The following is a 24,100-nucleotide window of genomic DNA, read 5'->3' on the forward strand; positions in this document are numbered from 1 at the left end:
ATGCAGAGAAAACAGGAGCTAATGGTTATCCCTCAAAGTCAGCAGGTTGTGTTATTCAGATTTTTTGAATTCCTGTTGTTTTTTTTTACGATTATTTTTTGGGGTTTTTCCCTTCTTTTTTTTTTAAAGTGGATAGACATGAAAGGGGGAGAGAGATGGGGGATGACACGCAGCAAAGGGAAGCAGGTCGGATTCGAACCTTGCACCGATGCAGGACTCAGCCAACTTGGGGCGAATGCTCTTGTGTGCTCTTACTGGGTAAGCTAGAGGCCGCCCCTTGAATTCCTGTTTTTAAAATTGTATACAGTCAGTATAGACTATGGTTGTTGGCATCATGAAGGCCAGCTGTTATTTTTCAGTTTGAGAAGGAGCATGTAGAGCTGATGGCATTTGATTGATGAGCTTCCGACTGTGAAAAGTCAATGACTCAAGTAGAAAGCAGCTATAGCACACAGACACCAACAGAGGTCCCTGTTGTGTGGACAATACACTGTAGTCTACACAGCTGCCCCCAAGTGACAGGCAACAGCCAGGGCTAACTACAGCTGATATAAGACTTGTATAAGGTGGTCAATTATTCATCAACATTACATAAGTAAATGAATTTGAATGTGCTAAAGGTCATCTGTTCTGTTAAAGTATTGAACTCAACAAAACAGGGATTAATAATCCAATACTCTAACCCTTTTCATTTATGTTAAAATTACATTTGGCCTCTATCGTGAAAAAAAATGTTTCTTTTACTAAGAAATGTGCAAAGCATTTTGTAATATTGCTTTGACTTTAATTATTCTGCATATTCCCTGCAAGTAGGCCTATGGACTTTACATTTTTGCAGAGAAAGATGGGATGAAAAGGCGGAGAGACCCATGTGCATCGAGGGCCACATCCATTAACTCAGTCCATGACTTTAAATCCACGTCCAATCTAACAAGTATTAATCAATTGCCAATCTAATATATACATCGTATATAACACCAATTATCAATCTAAACAGACTGTGTCACGTTTACACATTTGTATCATATTTTGGACAAAACACATTATGGTTAGGCTACTTTACAACACAACATCCGTTGTTAAGAGGACCAACCTCTGCACCTGAAATCTTTCAAAGATAGCCTATATTTTAACAATTTAATTCTTACTTTCACCGAGAAGAGAGCAAGCTGGTTTACAATAGTCATTAGCTGTAGTGGTCCTGACCTATAATAGTCAGGGCTTTGACCATGTGTCATATAGGCCGGCCTACTGTATTATCAAATTGAGTTATCCTCCACAGCATCTTTTGGCCAGAAACCCAGAAAATGTCTTTCTTTACTGATATATTTCACCTTGTAAAAAGACTACTTTTTTTATTCAAGACTGACAATTAACCTACACAACTTATATTTGTGAAATTCCCTCTTTTGATAATCTTGCACTTAGGTACACTTTAGGCTGAGACCACCACTGGTAATGCATTGATAGGCCTAGTCACTAGAGTATCTGCAGCTCAAGTAGACGGAACGCACCTTTTTCCCCCAGACTTAGTCCCAAATGCTATTCTCATTTTTACACTTTATCCATCTAACGCATGCTATTATAGCTATATCTTTCTTTGAAAGTACAAATGTAGTAGCCTATAACCTCTGCATCAGACAGTGGCCTGCGGTACACAGCTGCGGTATGTTCAGCAGCCATAGGCTATATATCGATGTTCAGCAGCAGCAGGACCATACCACGTGACTGGTACAGGAAGCGGCGTATTTGTTCAAGCCCAAGCCGGTTAATGCTACGGGGCAGGTTCGTATCTAATTAACTTTTTGCACAGTCTGTCAGTTGCCTTTACATGTGTTTCTTTATAGTTTAGTCGTATATCAGTTTTGTTATCGATATTGCAGTCGTATACGTTAGAAAACGGGTTGTGGAGCATTGTGTATTTTGTAACGATAGCGGAAGTCAAGTTTGACAGCCAGCAGGTGGAATCGTTCATCTACGTTACGGGGGAATGACTGTAACGTTAGAAATAATATATATGTCAATGGAAATAACCAGTGGGCTTCGTCTAAGTAGCTCAATATATAGCTAGCTCAATATACGAACTGACAGTATATGTACAGTTCATTGACTCTTGTGTTTGAGATATAATCATTAACTTTGCTAACGTACGTTCGCGAGCGCTAACGTTACGTTTGGTACGTTTATACCTGTAGATAATGTCGTTGCATTCAAACGTTTGAAAAACCTCACCGAGAAATAATCTCTCTCTTCTTTCTCTCTTCCCCCCCCCCCAGTTCATGAGTTGTGATGTTTAGTTTCCTGGTTAGCGAGACTACAGTCACAGGGAAACACATTTTGTAGGGGGTACATTATTTAGCGCAACACGTGCAAACTGGATGCGTTCAGGGAACCTTTGAAACTGGATTTGTGTTTGTGTTTTTAAGATGAACTGCAGCAGTGGCATACACACACACACTGTGAGGGTCAGGGGCTCAGACACTAGTCCACACACACATACACGTGTGTTTTTGTTTTTTTTAAATGGGGGTTTTCCTTCATTTGTTCTCCCAAAAAAAGAATCCCGTCCACACATGCAGTGTTTAGAAAAATGACAGTACGCTACATTTAAAAAATGTTTACTTATGGACTAGGTCTAACAAGCCTTGCACAAGTTTGAATAATCATTTTTTATTGATAATTAAATTTGAGTCACAGATTTAAGCTGCTCTTAACACATGATTATTTGGAAATGGAGGAAAACATTTCTGGCACATGAAAACTCAACACAAAAATGGAAAGAATCAAATCTGTAAAAGTAATCAATATTTCAAACTGGAACAGCTGGGCAAAAGAAAATGGTATTTTCACATATAATCCAAATATTAATTTAACAAAAATGTTGAAATATATTTAAAAAAATGTAAACCTATTTCACAAACCTATTTCTTTGTAAGCTATGCCCTTTTTCCTTGCTTATTTTTGTGTCTGGCAATTCGGTTGTGCAATTTGAAAAAAATAAAATGAATACAGTATATAAAGTCTGGAAATGTCCAATGACCTTTAAATTTTGGCTTGTGTTTATCATAAATCAGTTTGTCTGTGAATTCATTTTAATCATTAGTAAGTAAAAATGAATAATAAACTGAAGCTACAGGAAGCCATGCTCATTCAGTGTTATCAGTTTGAGCGTTTGCTATGTTTGCATGTCTTCACCTTCTCATTCACGTGTTGAGTTTAACGGACTATTGAAACTGAACCAAGAGGTTGAACTTTATCTCAGCTTGATTTGCATAGAAGCACAGAAAAGGAAAACGTGCTGATGGCAGGTAAATTGACTGCCAAACAAAGTTTTTCCAATCTTCACTATGTGAAAGAAATTAGGTTTTTGGTGCCTGCCTTTATCGTACACAAGCTATTCACAAGGATAATACTGCACATCTTTTTTTGCTAAACCATGTTTCAAATTCAGCAGATATGCCATATTGTATGAAAAACAAAGCAAATGTTTGGTAGACATAATTTGACATTTTTGTCTGTCCATTTTCCCATTTTTTAATTTTCTGAACTTACCAGACTGTTCTAGCTGTTCTATTATTTACCTTTATCCACTAAGTCATTACATAATTTCTGTAGATTATTTATCAAAAATCATTGTGTAAATAACATTTTGTCAAAGCACCAATGGTCAACCATACAATATTGTCGCAATTAACGACATCTAGGTATTTGGTCAAGAATATCATGATATTTGATTTTCTCTATATCGCCCAGCGCTAGTGTATTGTATATATTTTTCTATATTGTTTATATTGCAATGTTTGGGGGGGGAGCTGGCAAACTGCTAAAGATTAATATCTAGGCTACGTCAGAACAGTGTGGTTCTCAACCTTTTTGAGTCGCGACCTCCCAACCGGAATAATCAAGTTGGTGCTTGTATGTGGTGTGATATGTTGTTGATAGAAAATGAAAGCAGCTTGTGACTGAGGAGGAATCATGTGTTCCACTTAACTGGATACATTCTGAGGAGGAAGAATGAAGTCAAAAGCTGAATGAAGATGTCTGTCTTTTCAGATGATATGCCACTTTACTGATTCCTGTGGGGAAACCAGCAGAACAAGTAAAAGCCCAGAAGTCAATAGAAAAATAGATATACTAGTGGTATGTAGTTTAAAATGAGCAATTAAATGAAAGTGTGTTTGGCAAATGTATAATTTCTCCAGCTGCTCTGTACATGTTTTAGGAATTTGTTAATCTTTATATAAGATGTGGCAAACGTTATTGTTAAGAAATAAATGCATATTTTGACTGCAGTAATCCTTAACAAAGTAAATCAGACCTAAAATCCAGGTGTTGTTGAAGCAGTCAGCACTCATGAGGTGGCCTTTGCTGTTTGCATTGCTACTGTGTAAACATGAACGCAGGGATACCAGATGTTTCACTCAGTCATGACATGAGCTTTATACTGTGGGTGTTCTGTTCAACGTGTACAATTTTCAGTCTCCCTAGAGGGGGGGGATAAAATGTTTTCTGTTATTAATCAGCTTTATAACATCTAGGCCTCTGTTTAACTATTGCTCTGTATTGCTAGAGCAGCATGTCTACTAATACAAGCTTTGATTCCTTACATTTAGAGTCTGTTTTCATGTAAAAAAAGAAGACGTATTATCTACATAGAGACACTGATGATTTGAAATGTGTGTTGGTGTCCCATTTTCTTAAAGGGGCCGGGGCCATTTGGTGCACATACGTACATTCAAGGTTGTTTTTTTTATAAATATTAAGTTATATACTGTATATGCAGACAGGGTGTCCACATAGTTTAGGCTGCAACTCTTTGAAACTATTGGGACCCTGATACCTATAATAAATGACACTAGTTTAATTTAATTATTATTATATTAATAATTGAGGAGTGCCCATGAAATCTTACTTTCCTGTCAAACACTGACTAGATCTCGCTTTGCACTGGCCTCTCTGTATTGGTTGCTTGCCAAATGAAATGCAGAAATAATATTTTTTGAGATTTTTTTTAAGTCACAAGGCATTCAAAGGTTTTAGATATTTTAAGGTCCTCAGATAGCACACAAGTAGGTTTTGGGCTTGTGGCTTATCCTGCACACCATGCATAGTTGATCACTCTCAGACCTACTAAACAGGTAAATGAGTCTGTTTAAATTGCAGCATCGCTGATTAAATATAAACCAGTGTGTTACTGTTGTTGGTGGTCACATCTGGTCAGGTCTTTTTTAGTGTAACACGTTTAAAGAAATTATCTGTGTTTCTGTCACTTGTCTTATGAAAACTGGGTGTGTAGTTGATTTATTACTAAACTGTTGATAGTCAAAATGCACACATGCTTGCGGTGGGCAGTTCTGTGCACCGAAGCACAAATTGTCTTGGCGCACAGACCTTACAACTCTTCTGTGTTTTAGGCCTACTGAAAACCCTTTTCCCTCTTATACCTCAATATCTGACTGACGATTTCGCCTTTGCTGCACCCTTTCCTGTCTTGCTAAATACATTTTTTTTTTTATGTTGTTGCAAAGCCATCGTTAAGTCGGTCGGACTTTCCCAGCACACTATCAACAGCAGAACGTTTGTACGGGAAGCTAAATGCCCCTGAGCAAAGTGCAAAGTCTCCACCAGTATCCACTGATCATTACACTCATGACAATATTCCTGCACCATATAACCAGCTCTCCACGGACATTAAAACAGCTGGAGAAAGAGACATTATTAAGTAATTTATTGCTTATCTATTTTGTCTTTGGAGATTTGTGTAAGTTCCAGTGTATTTTAAGGTTATATAAACTGTTGCTTTAGTTTACATTCGTTTACATTAGTATTCAAAGTATGTCTCTGTAATGGTGCTTAGGTTTTTAAATCAGACCTCTTTAACTTGTAATGTTAATGAAATTCTGACATTACAAAAGAAATACAGCAGTTTATTATATATTAATTATTTGTTTTATGTGTGCATTGTTAAAAATGTAAATGGGACTTTTTTCAGGCAAATTTCAAATATTTTTCAGTTAATTTCATTTAGTTTTAGGGACAGAGCGTCTTTAACGTTTATTTAGCCTTTTATCACAAACGTGTAGTGCTGAAAAGATTGGCTGATCAATAGTTTATCAACAGAATATTGATCAGCAACTATTTTGATAATGGATTGTTTCAATCACAAATGCAAAATATTTGCTGGTTCTTGCCTCTTTTAACCAGATGGATAGCTGCTTGTCTTTGTCATATGTAATAGTAAACTGAACATATTTGGGTTTTGGACAGATGGTTAGACACAAGACGTATGAATATATCACATTTGGCTCTGGGAAATTATAATAGGCAATTTTTTTTTGTTTTTACTATTTCCTGACATTTTATAGACCAAACAAGTAATCAAGAAAATAGGCTAGTTAACAGATTAATCAATAGTGAAAAATAATCGTTAGTTGCAACCCTACAAACATATTTTTCACGCTTGGGGTCAATCCTATATTTAGCCTTGATATGATGTCTTTATTGCTCAGTTGTTCTAGATAATTGCCTACATGTAATGTCTCTCATTACTGTGTTCATACAGGAGTTTGGAAGGTTAGGACCAGAGCATGTTTGTGACTGTGCTCTTGCTTCTGGTCACTCTGTGTGCCCAGAGAGGAAATGGCGAGGAGAGAGCGGAGGCACAGAGACCCGGCCATGTCTCAGTTGTGATAGTAGGAGGCACAGGGGATCTGGCAAAGAAGTACCTGTGGCAGGGCTTCTTTGAGCTGTACGTTAACCAGGTCAGTAGTGGAAACACCTTTTCCTTCTACGGCGGAGGACTGTCACCGGCCGACGCGGCCACACCGGTCCTCTTTGAGATCCTAAAGGCGGTGTCCTGCTCAAGGAATGTATCGCAGGATCGCTGCGCTCTGCTGAAAGATCAATACCTGCGGCTCGCACAGTATCGGCAGCTGAAGAGCCTAGAGGACTACCAGGAATTGGCCAAGCACATTGAGCAAGAGCTTCAACAAGAGGGGATAACAGAGGCAGGGAGGCTCTTCTACCTCTCAGTACCAGCTTTTGCATACGCAGATGTTTCTGAAAAGATAAATAACAGTTGCAGGCCGACCAACGGGGCGTGGCTGAGGGTGGTGCTAGAGAAACCTTTCGGACACGACTTCCGGAGTGCTCAGGTACTTGCATCTCAGCTCGGGAGCTGCTTGAAGGATGAAGAAATGTACAGAATCGACCATTACCTGGGGAAGCAGGTCAGAAAATCCTACACAGTATGTTCCTTTCACCCGTAACTCTGTAATTTAGATGTTTTGATTTCATGGTATGTTTTTTGTTTTTGTTCTGCATTTGTGAAAAGGTGGTTGCAAAGATACTTCCATTCAGGATAGAGAACAAGAAGTTTCTGGATCCCATCTGGAACAAGCACCACATCGAGAGAGTGGAGATCGTAATGAAAGAGACCCTCGATGTGAAAGGTGATTTTAAAAATAACGAAAAAAAACCCATTATTGATGTTGCAATTAAGCCTTTTCAGATTTGTAAAAAGTAATATGAATTCCTGAGATGCAATAATCATGGGTCCCTTTCCCCCTTTGATCCTTAAGGTCGTATTCCCTTCTATGACCAATACGGGGTGATCAGAGATGTGCTCCAGAACCACATGACTGAGGTCATGACCCAGTTGACCATGAGGCTTCCCATGAATCTGAGCAGCAGTGAGGAAGTCCTCCAAAACAAGCTGCAGATCTTCAGTTCCATGCTGCCTTTAGGGAAGAGTCAAGCTGTGGTCGGCCAGTACCAAGCATACAAAACCGCAGTTCAGCAGGAGTTGAATAAGACAAAAGATCACGTCTGTCTGACACCAACATTTGCAGGTGACCGCTTTTTCTTTTTATTCATTATGACTTGATGTATTCTTTGCTGCTGTAAAACACTTGCTATACAACAAATGTAGTTGTTCTAGTAATAAGTGACCCTGTTTGTGTCTTACCAGCTGTATTGGCCCACATCGATGATGCCCAGTACGAAGGTGTGCCAATTCTTTTGATCTCAGGGAAGATGTTGGATGAGCGTGTGGGATATGCACGCATCCTTTTCAAGAATGACATCTTTTGTCTTCAGAACCACAACAGTGTCCACTGCAAGCCCAAACAGGTAGTTTTCTACTTTGGGCATGGCAGCCTTAAATATCCAGCAATTCTTGTCAGTAAGAATTTATTCAAGCCAGTTTTAATGGACAGTGAGTGGAAGGAAGTGACCGAGCCTACAGATGTCAATATTCTAGGTTTGCCTATTTCAGACTATTATGTGCAAACTCCAACAGAGCAGAGAGAAGCTTATTCCGAACTTATTTCCCACATTTTTGCTGGCCGTAAGAACAGTTTCATTAGTACTGAAAACCTGCTGGCTTCCTGGGGCTTATGGACACCACTACTCAATAGCCTAGCCAACTCCTTTCCCCGCATCTACCCCGGGGGTGCCGACAACGGAGACCTTCTGGACATTCGTGTGAAAGGGAAAGACATTGGCTACAACAGTGAGGTGGTGATAATCAGCCCTGATCAGATGGGCGACATGTCAGCAAAAGGTTTCCAAGTGATGCAAGGCAAATTTCGTGGTGCTGACATGGTGTCGGCCTGGACTGAGGAGCTGGTGGAGAGGCTAGCTGCAGACATTCAGGAAGCAGCGGAGGCAGCAGTGCATGAGGGCGGCGTTTTCCATCTTGCCCTCTCTGGTGGATCCACTCCCCTTGCTCTGTTCCACAGGTTGGCCCTGCACCACTTCTCCTTCCCCTGGAGGAACACCCACGTGTGGATGGTGGACGAGCGCTGCGTGCCACTGACAGAACTGGACTCCAACTTCCACGGCATGCATGACCATCTACTGCAACATGTGAGGATACCCTATTACAACATCCACCCCATGCCAGTGCAGCTCAACCAGCGTCTATGTGTGGAAGAGGATGGAGGAGCCCTGCTGTATGAGAAAGAGGTCAGCAAGTTTGTCAATGGCTCCAGCTTCCACTTTGTACTGCTGGGAGTCGGCTATGACAGCCACACAGCCTCTCTGTTCCCTGGTAGTAGATTGGATGAACATGGGGAAAGTCTGGTGGCCCTCACTGAGAGCCCTGTCAAGCCTCACCAACGCATGAGCCTTACTTTCAGTGCCATTAACCGTGCTCGCACGGTTGCTCTTTTAGTGATGGGCAAAGGCAAGCATGAACTGATCACCCAGCTGAGCCGAGTGAAGGACAACCCAGACAAGTGGCCTGTCACCGGGGTGAAGCCTGCTGACGGTAGACTCGTTTGGTATATAGATTATGATGCACTTTTAGGGTAGGAATTACATTCCTATCAGACAGATGTTTTTGGACAGCTGGCTGGTTGAAAGGAAAGTATGAGCCAGCACTTAAGGACCAGTGGGTTTACAAGTTTTAACTTATAACCACAAATCACATTAACATTACTGCTGCAATTTTTTACATTATGCAACATTATCAGGTTTGTGGCAGGAATTTTTTGTATTTGCAATTTGTAGTTAATGAGGTAAAACAACTGGTATGGTCCTTTTTTTTTTTTTTTTTAATTGGAAGTTTAAACCTCATTCAAATCTTTTTCTGTGGGGGTGTGTGATGCATATGCAGACTTTTATTTTTAATAGTTTATCTTAACCTAATTGTGTGAGATGAGTGACAATCTAGACAAATACATAAAGTATGCATGTCCGCATTTACAAGTACAAGGTATGTACATAGGTATGTATAGCAGTATATGCATATCTGATGTCAGAAACAACTGGTACAGAAAACCAATTTCTACGAAAGTTGTTGATCTTGTATGATCTCAGGTGATTTTGTGAATTTGCAAATATGCAGTTTGCTGTGTAAACTACACACTGATTTGTATTGTTTTCTTTGTACGCTAATAATAGAAACACAAACATTTGTTATTGACATGTTTCATGTTAATTTCATGGTAATTGAAAATATTTGGTACAATACTTCACGTTCCTGACCCATTCACATTCCATTTAAAATATCTGATACCCGTGCTTTTTAAGACACAGAGTCCAAACAGGAGAAGGTTTATTTCAATCAATAGGTTGGCTGATTTATCTGCCTTCTTACTAAATTTTAAAGCAACTGCGTTTCAGCAGTCGTGTTATTGTGTCCTTGATTGATCCATCTTGATTTCAGCTGAAGAGAGGAGACCTTCTCCTGCATCACGGTCTTAGAATACAAACATTATGGGTCTGTTAAGAACAAGTTGAAATGAGACTGAAAACGTGTTTGTAATGTACACTCACTACATCTACAAAATATATTTTTCATGCACTCTGAGGTGAGCACTTAGAAGCATCACATTGGCACCATGGGATGTAATATAGGGCGATATGGAGAAAATCAATTATCACGATATTTTTGACCAAACACCTCAATATCGATACCGCAACGATATTGTAGTGTTGACTATTGGTGCTTTCACAAAATAGTTACACAATGAGATTTTAGATAAATATATAATGGATATAATGACTAAGTGGGTAAAGGCAAATAATAGAACAGTTACAACAGTCTGGCAAGTTCAGAAAATGACATCACTTTACTGTAATGTAGCCTTTAAAACCAGAAAAAGACAATACTTTATGCCATATTACGATATCCAAAATCTAAGACGATATCTAGTCTCATATCACAATATCGATATAATATCGATATATTGCCCAGCTCTAATATTGCATTATTTCCTTTTTACTATAAGTTTTCAGTTGTTTTAGAGTGTACTTTTTCAATGAAATATCACTTTCAACAAATAAAAGCAAACAGCTGAGACAAACACCTGCTTTGTGATGTTTTTCTGAAGTGAGCATTAAAACGTGAGAAGGATTAAGTCACATTCCAGGTTTGAAGTTACCAGCTGCTAGTGGCATGGAAACCACATGAAATTTTAATAGGTGGAGTATCAGATGTCGACATGGGAGAGCTGGACTGCTTCACTGCTCATTGTTTCTGCTCGGGTCCGGCGCAAGCTTCCTGTTAGTCAACCAGAGTGCTCCTCTCACCATGAAGAAACCTGAACAGACACAAGCATGTGTTATTCCTTTCTTTGAACTGAAAATCCAGTGTATGAATCGCCCCTTGTAATTTATAAGAAATGTGCTTCACCTGTACTTGAAATAGAAGCGACAGTTAAAGTCAGGGAAATGTAGTACAGCTCAGGGGTGGTTTTGGCCTGTAAATGTACAAAGATGAATAATTTTGATGCTGCAGTTTCTCTATAGAACTTAATAACTCTTCAGTATTTTTCTTACACATGCTGCTGCTGTCAGAGTCAGGATGGTCGTGCATAGTCCTTGTCCACATGTCAGCAGCCCAAACACATGATAGGAGGCCCACAAGCTCTGAGGAACTGGGTCTATCAATGTGAATATCACTGAAAACCCTATTGGAAGAGTTGGAAGTTATGTCTATATTAATCCTTTGTTTTTTGCTTGTAGTATGTAATGCATGTGTTTTTGAAATGTGTCTGATGTGATGGGATTTACCTGAAGCTATGAAGGACAAGGCAATTGAGGCTGACAGGTTATTCAGAAGAGGCTGCCTACAGTATCTTGAGGATTTGGGCCTTTAAACAAAACGGACGCCATGATTAATGCCACATTCCCTCTTGTATAAATGACCCATGAGCTCTACGGCTCAATGCCATCACCTGTGTCCTAGTTACCTTCCCATGACGTAGAACTGAGGGACCAGGACAAGTGCTGTGAACACTGCATTCACTATTTGACTACAAATGGAATAAAACATCAGTATTGAGTAAAAAAACAACAACATTGCAATGAGAATGTTTAAATTAACAGACATCCGATCCTAACACATTTTGATGACTTATGAAAACAGAACTTACAATTTTAGCCTCTGATTCCTCGGTATCCATCTGCTGCTATGATACGCCATAAAGATTAGCATGTAGAGAAACATGGGTGTCACACACTCAGGCAGATTATACTGTAACGCTACTCCGGATGGTGGGATGTGTTCAGCTGAAGAACTGCCATCAGCTCCAAATGTGACCAGGAGGAAGGATTGTATGTCACGCTGCACATGTACAAAGACTGCTGCTGCATTACATTCACTGAAAGCCCAACATCTCCACATACATTTAAGCTGGAAGATTATTTTTGTTATGCCTTTGGCTGTCTGTATTAAAGTGTTAAAGATACATTTTACTCATACGATTTAAGAATAATGCCCTGTGCAGAGGCGCATGCTTAACAGGAACAGAATAGTTTCCTCATATTATGTGTAAAAAGTGCTGTTTCCGCCCTCCAGTGCTCCTCTGTGTGTCCAAAATATCTGCAGCCGGCCACATATCACCCCTGCCCCATATTGACACACAATTGAAGCATCCCACCCATTAATTCCTGGTGCTGTTGAGTCTTCCAGAGAGTCACACAAACATCTAAAGATGCCTGTCAACTACAGCGGGACATGGGACATTGTCAGCAATGTCAATTTTGAGGGATACATGGTCTCACTTGGTAAGTGGACACTGTTTCTTCATACACACTGATATTTGAGCTTTGTCTTTCAAAGAATGTTAAATTATGATATGATGAAAACCCTTATGTAGGCCTTTAGTTGACCGAGTATTTATCTCTTGTAAATGTAAAATTGTTCTCAGCATCATTTTTATAAATTAGATGGAAAAGACTTGATTCAGACTGTGACAAAAATGTACTAAGAAAAGGACGATAAAGTGTCTGTCTGACTGTCTTGTCTGTCTATAATTGTGCGAAACAAGTAATTGTTCATTTATTTTCTGCTCAGAACATGATGGATGTGGTAGCAGGGTAAAGTTAACAAATTCATCTGATTTTTACACTCAGGCATTGATTTTGCAACACGCAAGATTGCCTCGATGTTGAAGCCTCAGAAAGTGATTAAGCAAGATGGAGACAGTTTCACAATCAGGACATTCACTACTTTCAGAAATTACGAGTGTTCATTCAAAATTGGAGAAGAGGTCACAGAAGTGACTAAAGGGATGGACAACAGGTCATGCCAGGTAATCACATTAGTAAAATGTGGTCACAAAATGTATGTGAATGTGTGCTCACTACCACACAATATAAGAAAATAAAAGCAAGCAAATGACTTTTCTGTGGCTGTAGGCTACTGCAACATAACCATATTTATAGCCTATGTAGCTTTTATTTGTTATTTCATTTTTGTTCTCTATCAGACTGTGGTGAACTGGGAAAATGATAAGCTGGTGTGTGTTCAGAAAGGAGAAAAGAAGAACCGAGGGTGGACTCACTGGATTCAGGGAGACGAGCTTCATCTGGTATGACTCTGCAGTTTTTATTCTGGTGGCACCTGACAGTCCAGATAGTGTTCGTGATCAACACTTTGTCATATGCTGATGTATACTATTGTGTGGACTTAAAGGCTTCATAGAGTTATAATGTTAATTAGTTCTATACATTAGAACATTTTGCTCTCCCCTGAAAACTGATACAATTCATTCAGTCACATGCTCACTTTTAGCATTGTTTGTTGGAAAATTGTACAACTTTTATGTTTTCTCTCCTCAGGAACTTACTTGTGAGGATCAAGTCTGCAAGCAAGTTTATAAAAGGACTCTGTGATCTAGTTTTTTTTCTATTTTGTGTTTATTTTGATCTTTCACTTCAGTACAATCACAACATGGTATATTTCCAGTTGACATAGCGCTCATTACAATCACAAAATGTTTTAACAAATGCAAGTATGAACAATTACTTGATGTGTTTTAAGTATAACTTGTACTCTAGATTTGTTTGATTGTTTCAAAATTTAATTTCTTTTCCTCTTTTGTGATCTTGTTTTTTTAAAACCATGTCAGACTTCAGAGAAATGCATTCACAGTATTGAATGAAAATGAGTTGGCATAAGCCACACAATGTCTCATATGCTTTATAAAGAGCATGTCATTTGAGTGTAATAGACTAGGAGTCTGATCAAATCATAGACTGTTAATTTTAATATCTACAGTCAATGGATTAAATTCTTAAACATTACAGTACCTCCTCCGGGCCACAAGGTGGTTCTGTATATTAAACATGCACTTAAACTCAGGAGTTGTTGGTTTGCTGGTGAATTTGTGCCGCGAGTTTTTGTTTTCTAGTTTTAGCTTCAAGCAAACAACTTGACATGATATGTTTCTCACACCTTAGTGGATTTTTTTTTCAACGTTGTTACTTAATTGATGCCACTGTGGTCGAAAGTTTCTCCGCAAGAAGATGTCAGTCGATAAAGACGAGACGCAACAGGTAAGAACGTTATTTTAATTTGTGCGGCTAATAACAATATAGCTAGCTAGCCAGCTAGCTATATTTCCGTTTGCCTGTGATTTAACGTTAGGGGTTAGGTACAGCAACAGCATTGGTGGAAGAATTATTCCGACCCTTTAATAACCACACTGTAAAAATACTCTGTTACAAGTAAAAGCCCTGCATTGAAAATGTTACCTAAGTAAAAGTATGTAAGTGTCATCTGGAAGATGTAGGCCTACTTAAAGTATTACAAGTAAAAGTACTCAATGCAGACAAATCCTCACATTTTAGAAACTGGAAATGTGTTTCCTGTGATTAATGAATTGTCTAATCAGTTCAGCTTTAACGTTAATTGTAGGGTAGGCTATATATTGTTGCGTAGTTTAGTTTTTAACAAAACGTCGTATTTTATAAACGTGTTTTGTATGCAAAAATCTTAAATTGTAAAGTAATTTAGTAAGCTATCAGTTGAATGTAGTAAAAAGTACAATATTTCTCTCTGACATGTAGTGGAGTAGGCTAAGAAGTAGAAAGTGGCATGAAAAGAAAAGACTCAAGTAAAGTACAAGTACCTCAAATGTATACTTAAGTAATGTACTGGAGTAAATGTACTTGCAGTAGATACGTTCCACCACTGAGCAACAGACAGGTAAAATAATGTATATTAGAGCTGCAAAGATTAATCAATTAGTTGTCAACTCTTAAATTAATCGCCAACTATTTTGATAATCGATTGGTTAGTCAATTTCACTAAGGGCCACACTGGAAATGACGATCACAATAAGGGCCAGACATGTTGAGTTTAGTGACATGCTTTTATTTAACAAAAAAAGTCTATCAACTTTGTATGCATGTCTCATATAGCTTTCTCCCACACAGTTTGGTCGACATAAAACCCTAAAAAAAGTCAGTAAAAAAGTTTCTTAGCCATCGTAGAATTTAGCAAGTCATGAAAAACAAACATTACCACCCAGCCGACTCACAACAACCACAGCCTTAATATTTATATTTATTCTGGGGGGATTCTGAGTCTCAAAGTTGGTCAAATTCTGCACGGCAGTGTCGCATAATTACAGTATGAAAAACGGTTTCTTGATTTTATTTTATTTTTTATTTTTTTTGGGGGGGGTATGGTGCACAACTAGTTGGGGCAAAATTAGCTGTGAACCTAAATTGAAATGAAGGGCCAGATCAAAATTTGCAAGGGGCCGGAGTTGGCCAACTGGCCTTGAGTTTGACACGTGGGTTAGTCGGTTTGAGTAATTTTTTTTAAGACCAAAGTAATAATTCTTTGATTCCAGCTTCTTAAATGTGAATATTTTCTAGTTTCTTCTCTCCTCTGTGACAGTAAACTGAACATCTTTGAGCTGTGGACAAAACAAGACATTTGAGGATGTCATCTTGGACTTTTGGGAAACTGATTCACATTTTTCACCATTGTGACATTTTAGAGACCAAACAACTCAACAGATCAATCAACTATGAAAATAATTGTTAGTTGCAGCCCTAATGTATATTAATACATTATTGATTTCTTGTAATCTGATTTCATGTTTTGAATTTCAGAGGTTAAAGGCAGCAGTCCATTATACGGTGGGACGCCTGTGTCAGAGGATGGGAGAGGACCACCGGAGAGAGTTCAGTCGACAAGTCATAGCAGCGATAGCCGAGACAGCATTCAGACAGTGTGGTGGGTGTCGCAACTAACGTTAGTCCAGCAGAGACATGCAGTGCATACCAAATGGTAAAACTCCTAGGCATCCTGTTGTCAAGTGTACAGCTTCAATTTATGAATCACATCTAGTTTGCTGTTTGGATAGATTGATTTCTTTTGTTTTATATTTGTTCAGTTAAGCAAACTTTGTTGAGTGTTATCTGTCCAACTGAACCATAGGGATTTAAAATCTCTATAGGTGCAACGTGTGCTAAATATTTTACTCCCATATCATTACAGCAGATCCAGTCACCTGAATCTAAGTTACAAGTTTATCGGGTACATTTGTACATTTTGTGCAATCCAATAATTGCTCTGTACTTGAAGTACCAAAAGTAAAAGCACTCCCTATGCAGAATAACCCATTTCAGAATAATGTCATTTAGATTATTGGATTATAATTAGTGATGCACTAATGTGTAAGCATCACTTTAATGTTGCAGCTGGAAAAAATGGAGCTGATTTCAAGTTACAGTAATCTATACCAATACATCATACTTTATTTGTTGATATTTTTGTATTAATAATCAGAATCTGCGAAGTAACTAATAACTAGATCAAATCAATTGTAGTGCAGTAAAAATAACAATATTTCCCTTTGACAGTAGTGAAATAAAAGTATAAAGTAGCATAAAATGGAAATACTCATGAAAGGTACCTCATTCCACCACTGGAAATATGTAATACCTTTTAAAGCTTATAATTTATAGGTTTGTTGTTACATTGAATTGGATTATATTGTAGTGTATGCAGTTTTCTTTTTAAATAATTGTTTACGTAATTGTCACATGTTCTCCACCAGCATGCAGCTCGGTACAACAATTTAATCTCCCATCCAGAATGCCCTAATGACACCAATACCTTTTTATATATATTTCTCAGCATCAACTCATTCTACCACTACACAGCGCTGTGGAGTGAGGTCTGGCTACTCCACACATATATTCTGGAATAGGAGGAAAAACAATAAAAACGGTCTGGGTTGTTTGCATTTCTTTAAACCTATCACAGTCGTCTTGTCTAAGTTCCAGACGTAGCGACGGATTCTTTACTTATTGGCCTTGGGAAGGAACTTGTTTTGGTGGAACATTTGCACCCCACAAAAGCAAACGCCACATAAAATATTAACTGTTCACACAATCCCGTAATGTGAGCTATTTGAATTAGCTGGATACACGGGTAAACGTAATTTGCTCTTACCAGTGTATCGCCGTGACTACTTCGTCCACAGCAATCACCACCAATCGTTCCCAAAACATCCCAGTTAGATAGTAAACGCCATAAACATATTCTTTAAAATTATTATTCCCAGAAGGAACCAAGCAGACCTGCCTGATTGCACTATCCAAATTTTCTTCAAAACTTGCCATTTCAGCGTATAGCTTGCTAACTCAAAGTTGGTTGTTTCACGTAGCGAACAGTGTTATGCTACGTTTACACGTGGCCGGCTATTTTCATAAACGGACATTTCAGCCTCTGTTTTCAGAAAAGTGTTTGTTTATATGTATCTGTGTATATATGCCGTCAAGAGCATGCCAGACCTGTAGGTGGCATTGTAACGAAGCAAGCCCACGTTAGCCAATCAGAATCCCGACAATAGCAACAACAGCAACCAATCACTTCCTCTTTCTCGGCTGCCTAAACCTCCGTTTGTGTCAGTTTACATGCAAACAAAGTTTTCCAAAATCTCCACTCTGACCGGAGTTTTTAGAAATAATCGTTTTCTGTGATTAAAAACTGGGTTTTCGTGTAAATGAGAGTCCAAACCGCAGGAAAATATCTGTGTCTTCCCTTCGTGTAAACGGGGCCTTAGAGAACGGCAACACACAGAGCTGAAGGTGAGGGACATGTCAGGCAATAGACCTTTTTTTCACAGCAGACATTTTGACTTGTCATAGTAGGAAAAGCACAGCTGAAATTGATAACCTTATCGATGGCTCAATTCCATCAAGTGTCCCAGTGAGCTGTTTCAGTGAGTCAGCATGCACAATACCAGGGCCTCTCCTAAGTGGAATGCAGCCATCAGTAATGGTTTTGAATACACCTGTGCTTTTCCTACTATGACATGTCAACATGTCTGCCGTTGAAAAGTCTATTATCCTGGAAATGTACTTCCGTTGATCCAGACTATGAAGAACTTTAATATTCTGACTTGTGTACTCTAGACTGTTGTAGAAAGAAGTGGCTGATCTTTAATGCAATATCTACACTGCCCATTACCAGCAGCCATTCATCCAATGTTCCAAAGGCACATTCTGTTTACTAATCTGATATCATCTTAAAAGGCTAACTGAGAAAACACTGGAGAACCCTTTTGCAATTATGTAAGCACATACTGTAATCTAAAAACTGCTGCCCTGATTAAAAAAAACAATGCAGCTGATCTCAGCTGGTATTCTGTCTATAATGGAGTGGAATGGAAATTTCTGAGTGAACCCAAAATTGTGTGTGTCAATCTAAACTCAACATCCCCTCACTTTTTTTTCAGATGTATTTGCTAAAGACCTGGAGGCCTTTGCAAGGTGAGAATCTTTATTTTTGTTATATTAATGGACGAGTTAACCATGTACTGCCTTTTTTAATTTATAAAATAGGACTAGACTAGTATAATTATCTTTTTCATAATACATCCGATTTATAATCTCAACTTCGATTTCAGGCATGCTAAAAGAAGCACAGTGTCTTCCGAAGATGTAAAGCTTGTAGCCCGTCGCAGCACTGCATTGGTGAGTTATTTCCGCTGTTGTCAGAAATGATACAGCTCTTCATGTATGTCGTCAAGTAATGTGACAAAATCAAATACATGAAGTTATACCAGTCAATGTAAACCACTCAAACATTTCATCCTAATAATATAACATACTGGTACTATGTAGGGGTATATATTCTACAGCAGACAGCAAACTTAATGTTTAATTTGCCTTTATTTATTTCAGTCCATCTACATACAAAATAAAAGTGAAGAACTGAACCAGGAGCAGAGGGATTTGAAAAAGAAGAATGCTGGGAAGAGGAAGAGCAGAGACACGGAGGAGAGCAGAGAATAAGGACAAGACAAAGGCAGGCCTGCAGTGTCTCACTTGTGCCCAACATTAAAATAAACATGAAGGCTGACTAATACATGACAATAAGTTAAGTGTAATAAAATGTGCCATAGGATGCTATGGGAAATGATGCATTTCAACTTTCCAAGTATTCCACAGCATGAGATTTTTTTTTATATTACTTTAGTTTTATGATTTGGAGAAAATAACTTAGGACCTGCTGATGCAATGTCAGGTGATAAGTGCATTTGGCACTGGTTTGACATACAATAAAGATTATGTATGAACTGAGTCAAAAAAGGCTATTTTCTGTCAAAGTGACGGACTACAACTACTAAATTATATACCTGCCGTTTCTCTGAACTAAACATGTATTTTTCAATTTGGGAAACCATAAAGGTACTATTAAGACTGTCAGGCAAACTAACATACTCAGTGACCACTTTTATTAGGTAAACCTGGATAATCCAGTGCTATTCAATACACCTGCCTAATTGATATTTTTCATAAACTATGACAGTTGCATAGTTAGTGGTGGCGTTGTACTGGTCTGCAGTATATTCAGTGGTGATTCTAATATTGTGCCCCCCCTCATGTAAATAGGTCAAGTTTTAATTGGAAACATGCATCTATATAATTTAGTCCAGTACAACAACTATGACCTCAAAGTTAATGTTAGACATTTAACAAAATAGCATTTTGTACTTCATGAAGGTAAAATTTATGGCAAACTTTTGATTTGCAATAGATTGTACAGGTGTACCTAATGAAGTGACCACTAAGTGAAATAAATTCCTAAGCTCAGCAACATGCCATTAGTGGTCTTATTACTTAAGCCAGAGTAGGGACAGACAATACAGTTTGGAGAGGTGATGCCACATTGTTGAACTCATCTATTTAAGGTTAAAATAACTCTCCCCTCCCCACCTTAAAAGTAGCTGTGGATAGTCAAAAAGGGGATCATTCACTCAGACAAGCCATCAAAAGCAGCAAAAAGACAGGTACTACCCCATGTCATGTCTGAGAAGGCCACACACTGAAAGTGTTGGAACTTCCGTCTTCGTCCTTCAGAACAGACTTCAGTCAGGGTTCAAACGGAGACCTCGACCAGCAGAGCCCAAGGTCCCTAGATATGTGAATCGAATTAGATGTTTTTTTATTTGACAAACTGACCCAAGTAATATCAACTAAGCATCTATTCAAATGAACTTTATTAGAACTCCCTTCATTTGACAGGTTTTAAACACCTCAAACAACACAAGAGCTACTGGGAATCATTGGACACACCACTCCACGTTCTCACACTATCACTCACGTCCCCCAGAGTCTTCAGCAGGTGTCATCCACATCAAGTACACACTTACAGATCAGTTCAATAACATGAAAGCACACACACCATACAGCATTCAAATCAGATAATATAAGCAATACAAATTCATCACAACATTCCACTACATTTTGATATTTCTGCACTTGATCGACATACTTAAAGAGTAAGGAAAAACTTGCAAAGATTTAAAAAAAAAAAAAAAAAAATCTCTTGAAGTACTAATTAAAGAAAGTCCATGTTAGGGGGAGGCGCTCGTAGCATCTGCAGCTTCCACTCACACATTCAAAAAGCAGTCAAATTGGGCTCTTTCACTGCACAACCAGTCCGTTTCACGCGTCTCTCCGTTCGCTCACTCATCGCTTCACTCTTCGCCACAAGCCATCCTCAATCGCACTCATCAGTTCTTAAAATGTCAGTTGCGCAGTTCTTTCCATTTAAAAGTGGATAAAAGTGAAAACACCCACCGTCTCTTAGAACATGCGGAGTGAAGCCGTTCTTTGATGGCATAGCATTTACAGGTGGGAAGAGGGAGAATGATACCGATATCACCCCAAGAATGCTGCCAAAGAGGAGCTTCCTCACAGGAAAATGGAAGAGAGGTGAACTGCAGAAGAGATTTCAATGAAGGCTTTTCCACAGTACTTTACTGCAAATAAAGTTGTACTAAAAACATTTAGGTTTCAACCAGATTCTTTCCAATGCAAGATTGCCGTTTAAGTCGATGACAAAGCCGGATAATGGTGAACCACAAACATTCATGCATTTTCAAAATGGTTATCACATTTCACAATACATGCATTAGAGAATCCAGTTGAAATGGATAATAACAAATGAGACATCAAAAATAGCACTTTAGTCAGACATCCTGGTAAACAATTCACTTAAACACTTTCTAAATTAAATCTTTAGCATTTTTTCCAAATGTACAAAACATCTTCCACAAAAGTGTTAAGTTTTCAGATACGCATCAACACCAGAAATAAATTTGGAAAAAAGACTCATCTTCGTCACAATACTTACCATACAAACACTTAACTTACATACCCCACCCAGATGACTTTGACTCCATACTAGACCCAAAACCTGTGCTAAACCCACTACCGCTGGTTGTAGAGTTTGACCCTGTTCCCCAGCCGAGACTTGCTGAGCTGGTGCCGTAGTTGCTGTTGCCTGTACCGAAAGACTGACTCTGGTCCCTACTAGAGCTTGTTCCACTGGAAGCACTGCCTGAGGTGGATGTCTGCTGCTGGCTAGCCAGCATACCCATCATCCCCCAACTACTCTGCAGAGCAGCCTGAGCAGCAGCCATCATAGCAGGGTTCAGACTAAAGGAACCAAAATTAGCCAGACTACTGTTAGTGCTGCTCCCTAACCCACTACGGCTGCTTCCAAACGCTTGAGCTCCAAAACCATTCCCAAACCGTGTCGTACGATCAAACTGCCTACTGCCATGTTTGGGCTCAGCATTTGAGATGTGAACACTGACACCTTTGATTATTAGGTCCTCTCCACAGAGAGACTGGGCAACCTGGGAGAAAAAAAACAAACAAATAAAGATATGAATCAGGGCAATGGTACCACTACAACAGGGAGTAGTTTCCACACATTTTAACAGTATACCTGATCATCCGCAAATGTAACAAAGGCAAAAGCACGGAATGGCTTAGGGATGAAGACATCTGTAACTTCTCCATACTGCATAAAGAACTGCCGTAAGTCCTCAGTGGTCATGTCTTCTGTGCAACGGCCAACAAACACTTTCCGGCTCCTCATTGGCTCATCTGGACCTTGCTGTAACCAAAAAGGGAACTACAGATTATAGAGTATTAACAACAAAAACATGTATTGCCATATTGTATGGGTATAAGCACTGCCATTATCAAATTCACCTTTGAGTTAGGAAGCTTGCAGTCACACCATCTCCCGTCAATCATATGACGCTGGGAGACCACCTTTTCTTGAGCCTCGTACTCCGTGAACCTCACAAAGCCAAATCCTTTGGAATTTCCAGTCTTGGTGTCTCGTTTTACCTGAAAGAAAGAAACAAAAACAGCAATGAAGATAAATTGTCACCACATACAACCCAAAGCAATGTGTGTTTAATTATGGTTGCCAATGTTATACCTGAACCATGATGACTTCTCCAAATGTGCTGAAGTAGTCTTTCAGGTCCTGCTCAGATGTTTTCCAAGGAAGACCCAGTACAATCAGGTCAGATGTTTTCATGTCCCCTCTCTTCATTTTCACTGCAGAGGAGGCGTCAATTTCCTCCATTTTCCTTTTGTTGTCTAAAAAAAACGTGATCAACAGAGGAAGGAATTCATTGTATTTTAACCTTACAGCTATGAGATACGACTTTTGGTTGCCATCACTACTCTCTCTCTAGACTGTAAATAACTGCAGAGCAAAACTAAATTCACTTTATCAACAAAATATACACAATATATTCCATTGTTTCCACTGTTGTGCAAATATTTTTTTGCAGTTACTTTTTATGTCCAACCAATTATTAAAAAATGGGGTTTAACATGCATGCATTTCACATGATTTAATATGAATGGTTATGCAGTTGTCAGGACCTAAGTTGCACATCGTTTATTAGGTAAACCTAGCTTAACATACAACACACGCAACTTGTTTTATAAGTTTTTGTAAAGCAACGTTTTTCTTTTGGGTCAATTTAACTTTATGGCAATATTTTAAGCTGTAGTTCTTTTTGTGAATGGAGCTCATGTCTCAAAGCGCACTTCTGGGGCGTGGACAAACTGCAGGTCACGCTATTGTCTTCTATTTCAGTGTGCTGAAGCTACATCATGAATTATAAATACCCTTCCACACCTGTTCGGTTTGGGAGTTACGTAACGTTAAAAATAAAAAATTGTATGTAATGTGCTCATATCTACCTTTTGGATAGTTCACCACATACACGACATTTCCCCATCCGTTTTCTGGCGCGTGTAGAATCCCTTCCACAAGACGCACTCCTCGCATGCACTGAGAAATGGGGCTCCTGAAGCGTAGGCCACACGCTCCTGGAAACTGAGCTGCCACCGTTGAAAGCAGAACAGTGCCGTCGTCCTCGGAAGGTATCTCCATGGGTTCTTCATTTTCCTCCTCGGCTACTCGAATGTATACTTCAGCCATTTTGCCCCAAAAATAAAACTTCTTGCTTAGCTATATCAAAACAATGCTAAAGCTAACGGTTAGCTCGCTAGTTGACCACAATAGCAAGGAGTCAGGCTAAAGTGATAGTTGAGAAGAAAACAAAAAACAAAAAAACGTTTCAAGTTTAAATACTATAAAACACAAACAGGCGTTAGGATGGGTTTAATTTTAAATTAATTCATAGATAATACCTCGCTCTGATCGCGCCAACAAGCGTGCCTCGGCCTTCTGTTCCTTTGTTCGAGACGGGGACGGGGATCTGTGTCGTCAAAATTGAACGACGACCGCGCTAGCTAATTAAAACTGCGTAACGTTAACTAATGTAGCTAATCCAACAACAAGATTTTTTCCAAATGGCTTGAATGAGCCTGATAACGTTATCCAACCGGAACAAAAGGCTCGTCTCGTCTCAAACGCAGAGTAAGGGAATATATTTCTTTTTTTTCCACGAGGCGAAATGTGAAACCACCATGTACGGCCTACCAAAATGGCTTTATCTAAGCGAAAAAAGGAAGTACGTCATTGGATTGGGCGGTTTCATTTCATGGAGGTGTG

General features: G+C 38.9%; 5 protein-coding genes across 11 annotated transcripts; 3 read left to right on the forward strand and 2 right to left on the reverse strand.

The window, feature by feature from the left end:
* The first annotated feature begins 1,728 nt into the window (after positions 1 to 1,728).
* On the forward strand, positions 1,729 to 9,919 carry h6pd (hexose-6-phosphate dehydrogenase (glucose 1-dehydrogenase)). Of its 4 annotated transcripts, none has more exons than XM_039797971.1 (5): positions 1,729 to 1,785; positions 6,563 to 7,229; positions 7,334 to 7,451; positions 7,581 to 7,850; positions 7,970 to 9,919. In XM_039797971.1, the coding sequence occupies exons 2-5, from the start codon at positions 6,588 to 6,590 to the stop codon at positions 9,313 to 9,315; spliced, it is 2,376 nt and encodes a 791-aa protein (XP_039653905.1). In that variant the 5' UTR covers positions 1,729 to 1,785; positions 6,563 to 6,587; the 3' UTR covers positions 9,316 to 9,919. The 4 variants fall into 4 exon arrangements, with proteins under 4 accessions (XP_039653905.1, XP_039653907.1, XP_039653906.1 ...); XM_039797973.1 differs by lacking the exon at positions 1,729 to 1,785 and adding an exon at positions 3,965 to 4,140; XM_039797972.1 differs by lacking the exon at positions 1,729 to 1,785 and adding an exon at positions 5,578 to 5,722.
* Positions 9,920 to 10,595: 676 nt separating this feature from the next.
* LOC120557543 lies at positions 10,596 to 12,376 on the reverse strand. Its single transcript, XM_039797978.1, has 6 exons — positions 11,883 to 12,376; positions 11,700 to 11,762; positions 11,521 to 11,600; positions 11,287 to 11,417; positions 11,141 to 11,207; positions 10,596 to 11,048 (listed from the first exon to the last, which is right to left on the reverse strand). The coding sequence occupies exons 1-6, from the start codon at positions 12,131 to 12,133 to the stop codon at positions 10,969 to 10,971; spliced, it is 672 nt and encodes a 223-aa protein (XP_039653912.1). The 5' UTR covers positions 12,134 to 12,376; the 3' UTR covers positions 10,596 to 10,968.
* A 14-nt stretch (positions 12,377 to 12,390) lies between these two features.
* Positions 12,391 to 14,094, forward strand: rbp7b (retinol binding protein 7b, cellular). The gene is made up of 4 exons (XM_039797979.1): positions 12,391 to 12,516; positions 12,865 to 13,043; positions 13,221 to 13,322; positions 13,573 to 14,094. Exons 1-4 carry the CDS (start codon positions 12,444 to 12,446, stop codon positions 13,624 to 13,626), a joined length of 408 nt encoding a protein of 135 aa, XP_039653913.1. The 5' UTR covers positions 12,391 to 12,443; the 3' UTR covers positions 13,627 to 14,094.
* Positions 14,095 to 14,150: 56 nt separating this feature from the next.
* Positions 14,151 to 19,194, forward strand: cenps (centromere protein S). The gene is made up of 5 exons (XM_039797980.1): positions 14,151 to 14,289; positions 15,859 to 15,982; positions 18,495 to 18,528; positions 18,666 to 18,732; positions 18,943 to 19,194. The coding sequence occupies exons 1-5, from the start codon at positions 14,260 to 14,262 to the stop codon at positions 19,051 to 19,053; spliced, it is 366 nt and encodes a 121-aa protein (XP_039653914.1). The 5' UTR covers positions 14,151 to 14,259; the 3' UTR covers positions 19,054 to 19,194.
* tardbpb (TAR DNA binding protein b) lies at positions 18,912 to 24,047 on the reverse strand. Of its 4 annotated transcripts, none has more exons than XR_005638980.1 (6): positions 23,284 to 24,047; positions 22,505 to 22,668; positions 22,270 to 22,410; positions 22,001 to 22,189; positions 20,845 to 21,908; positions 18,912 to 20,176 (listed from the first exon to the last, which is right to left on the reverse strand). XR_005638980.1 is itself a non-coding variant. In XM_039797976.1 (6 exons), exons 2-6 carry the CDS (start codon positions 23,522 to 23,524, stop codon positions 21,417 to 21,419), a joined length of 1,227 nt encoding a protein of 408 aa, XP_039653910.1. In that variant the 5' UTR covers positions 23,525 to 23,620; positions 23,737 to 24,047; the 3' UTR covers positions 20,239 to 21,416. The 4 variants fall into 4 exon arrangements, 3 of the variants coding, with proteins under 3 accessions (XP_039653910.1, XP_039653909.1, XP_039653911.1); XM_039797976.1 differs by lacking the exon at positions 18,912 to 20,176 and having other exon boundaries at positions 20,239 to 21,908; positions 23,284 to 23,620; positions 23,737 to 24,047; XM_039797975.1 differs by lacking the exon at positions 18,912 to 20,176 and having other exon boundaries at positions 20,239 to 21,908.
* Between the last annotated feature and the right edge of the window lie 53 nt (positions 24,048 to 24,100).

Source organism: Perca fluviatilis, chromosome 4 (assembly GCF_010015445.1).
Source record: "Perca fluviatilis chromosome 4, GENO_Pfluv_1.0, whole genome shotgun sequence".
Lineage (NCBI taxonomy): Eukaryota > Metazoa > Chordata > Actinopteri > Perciformes > Percidae > Perca > Perca fluviatilis.

What these genes read in the sequence shown, in the direction of transcription:
- h6pd (XM_039797971.1), top strand. Translation starts at nt 6,588, where the DNA reads ATGTTTGTGACTGTGCTCTTGCTTCTGGTCACTCTGTGTGCCCAGAGA. An exon ending in ACCATTACCTGGGGAAGCAG is followed by an intron (nt 7,230 to 7,333) that starts GTCAGAAAATCC and finishes ATTTGTGAAAAG; the next exon opens with GTGGTTGCAAAGATACTTCC. An exon ending in AGAGACCCTCGATGTGAAAG is followed by an intron (nt 7,452 to 7,580) that starts GTGATTTTAAAA and finishes TTGATCCTTAAG; the next exon opens with GTCGTATTCCCTTCTATGAC.
- LOC120557543 (XM_039797978.1), bottom strand. Translation starts at nt 12,133, where the DNA reads ATGTGGAGATGTTGGGCTTTCAGTGAATGTAATGCAGCAGCAGTCTTT. An exon ending in AGGAATCAGAGGCTAAAATT is followed by an intron (nt 11,763 to 11,882) that starts GTAAGTTCTGTT and finishes TTCCATTTGTAG; the next exon opens with TCAAATAGTGAATGCAGTGT. An exon ending in CTTGTCCTTCATAGCTTCAG is followed by an intron (nt 11,418 to 11,520) that starts GTAAATCCCATC and finishes CTCTTCCAATAG; the next exon opens with GGTTTTCAGTGATATTCACA.
- rbp7b (XM_039797979.1), top strand. Translation starts at nt 12,444, where the DNA reads ATGCCTGTCAACTACAGCGGGACATGGGACATTGTCAGCAATGTCAAT. An exon ending in GGGATACATGGTCTCACTTG is followed by an intron (nt 12,517 to 12,864) that starts GTAAGTGGACAC and finishes TTTTACACTCAG; the next exon opens with GCATTGATTTTGCAACACGC. An exon ending in TGGACAACAGGTCATGCCAG is followed by an intron (nt 13,044 to 13,220) that starts GTAATCACATTA and finishes GTTCTCTATCAG; the next exon opens with ACTGTGGTGAACTGGGAAAA.
- cenps (XM_039797980.1), top strand. Translation starts at nt 14,260, where the DNA reads ATGTCAGTCGATAAAGACGAGACGCAACAG. An exon ending in ATAAAGACGAGACGCAACAG is followed by an intron (nt 14,290 to 15,858) that starts GTAAGAACGTTA and finishes TTTGAATTTCAG; the next exon opens with AGGTTAAAGGCAGCAGTCCA. An exon ending in GACAGCATTCAGACAGTGTG is followed by an intron (nt 15,983 to 18,494) that starts GTGGGTGTCGCA and finishes CTTTTTTTTCAG; the next exon opens with ATGTATTTGCTAAAGACCTG.
- tardbpb (XM_039797976.1), bottom strand. Translation starts at nt 23,524, where the DNA reads ATGGCTGAAGTATACATTCGAGTAGCCGAGGAGGAAAATGAAGAACCC. An exon ending in GCAAGCTTCCTAACTCAAAG is followed by an intron (nt 22,190 to 22,269) that starts GTGAATTTGATA and finishes TATAATCTGTAG; the next exon opens with TTCCCTTTTTGGTTACAGCA. An exon ending in TTACATTTGCGGATGATCAG is followed by an intron (nt 21,909 to 22,000) that starts GTATACTGTTAA and finishes TTTTTCTCCCAG; the next exon opens with GTTGCCCAGTCTCTCTGTGG.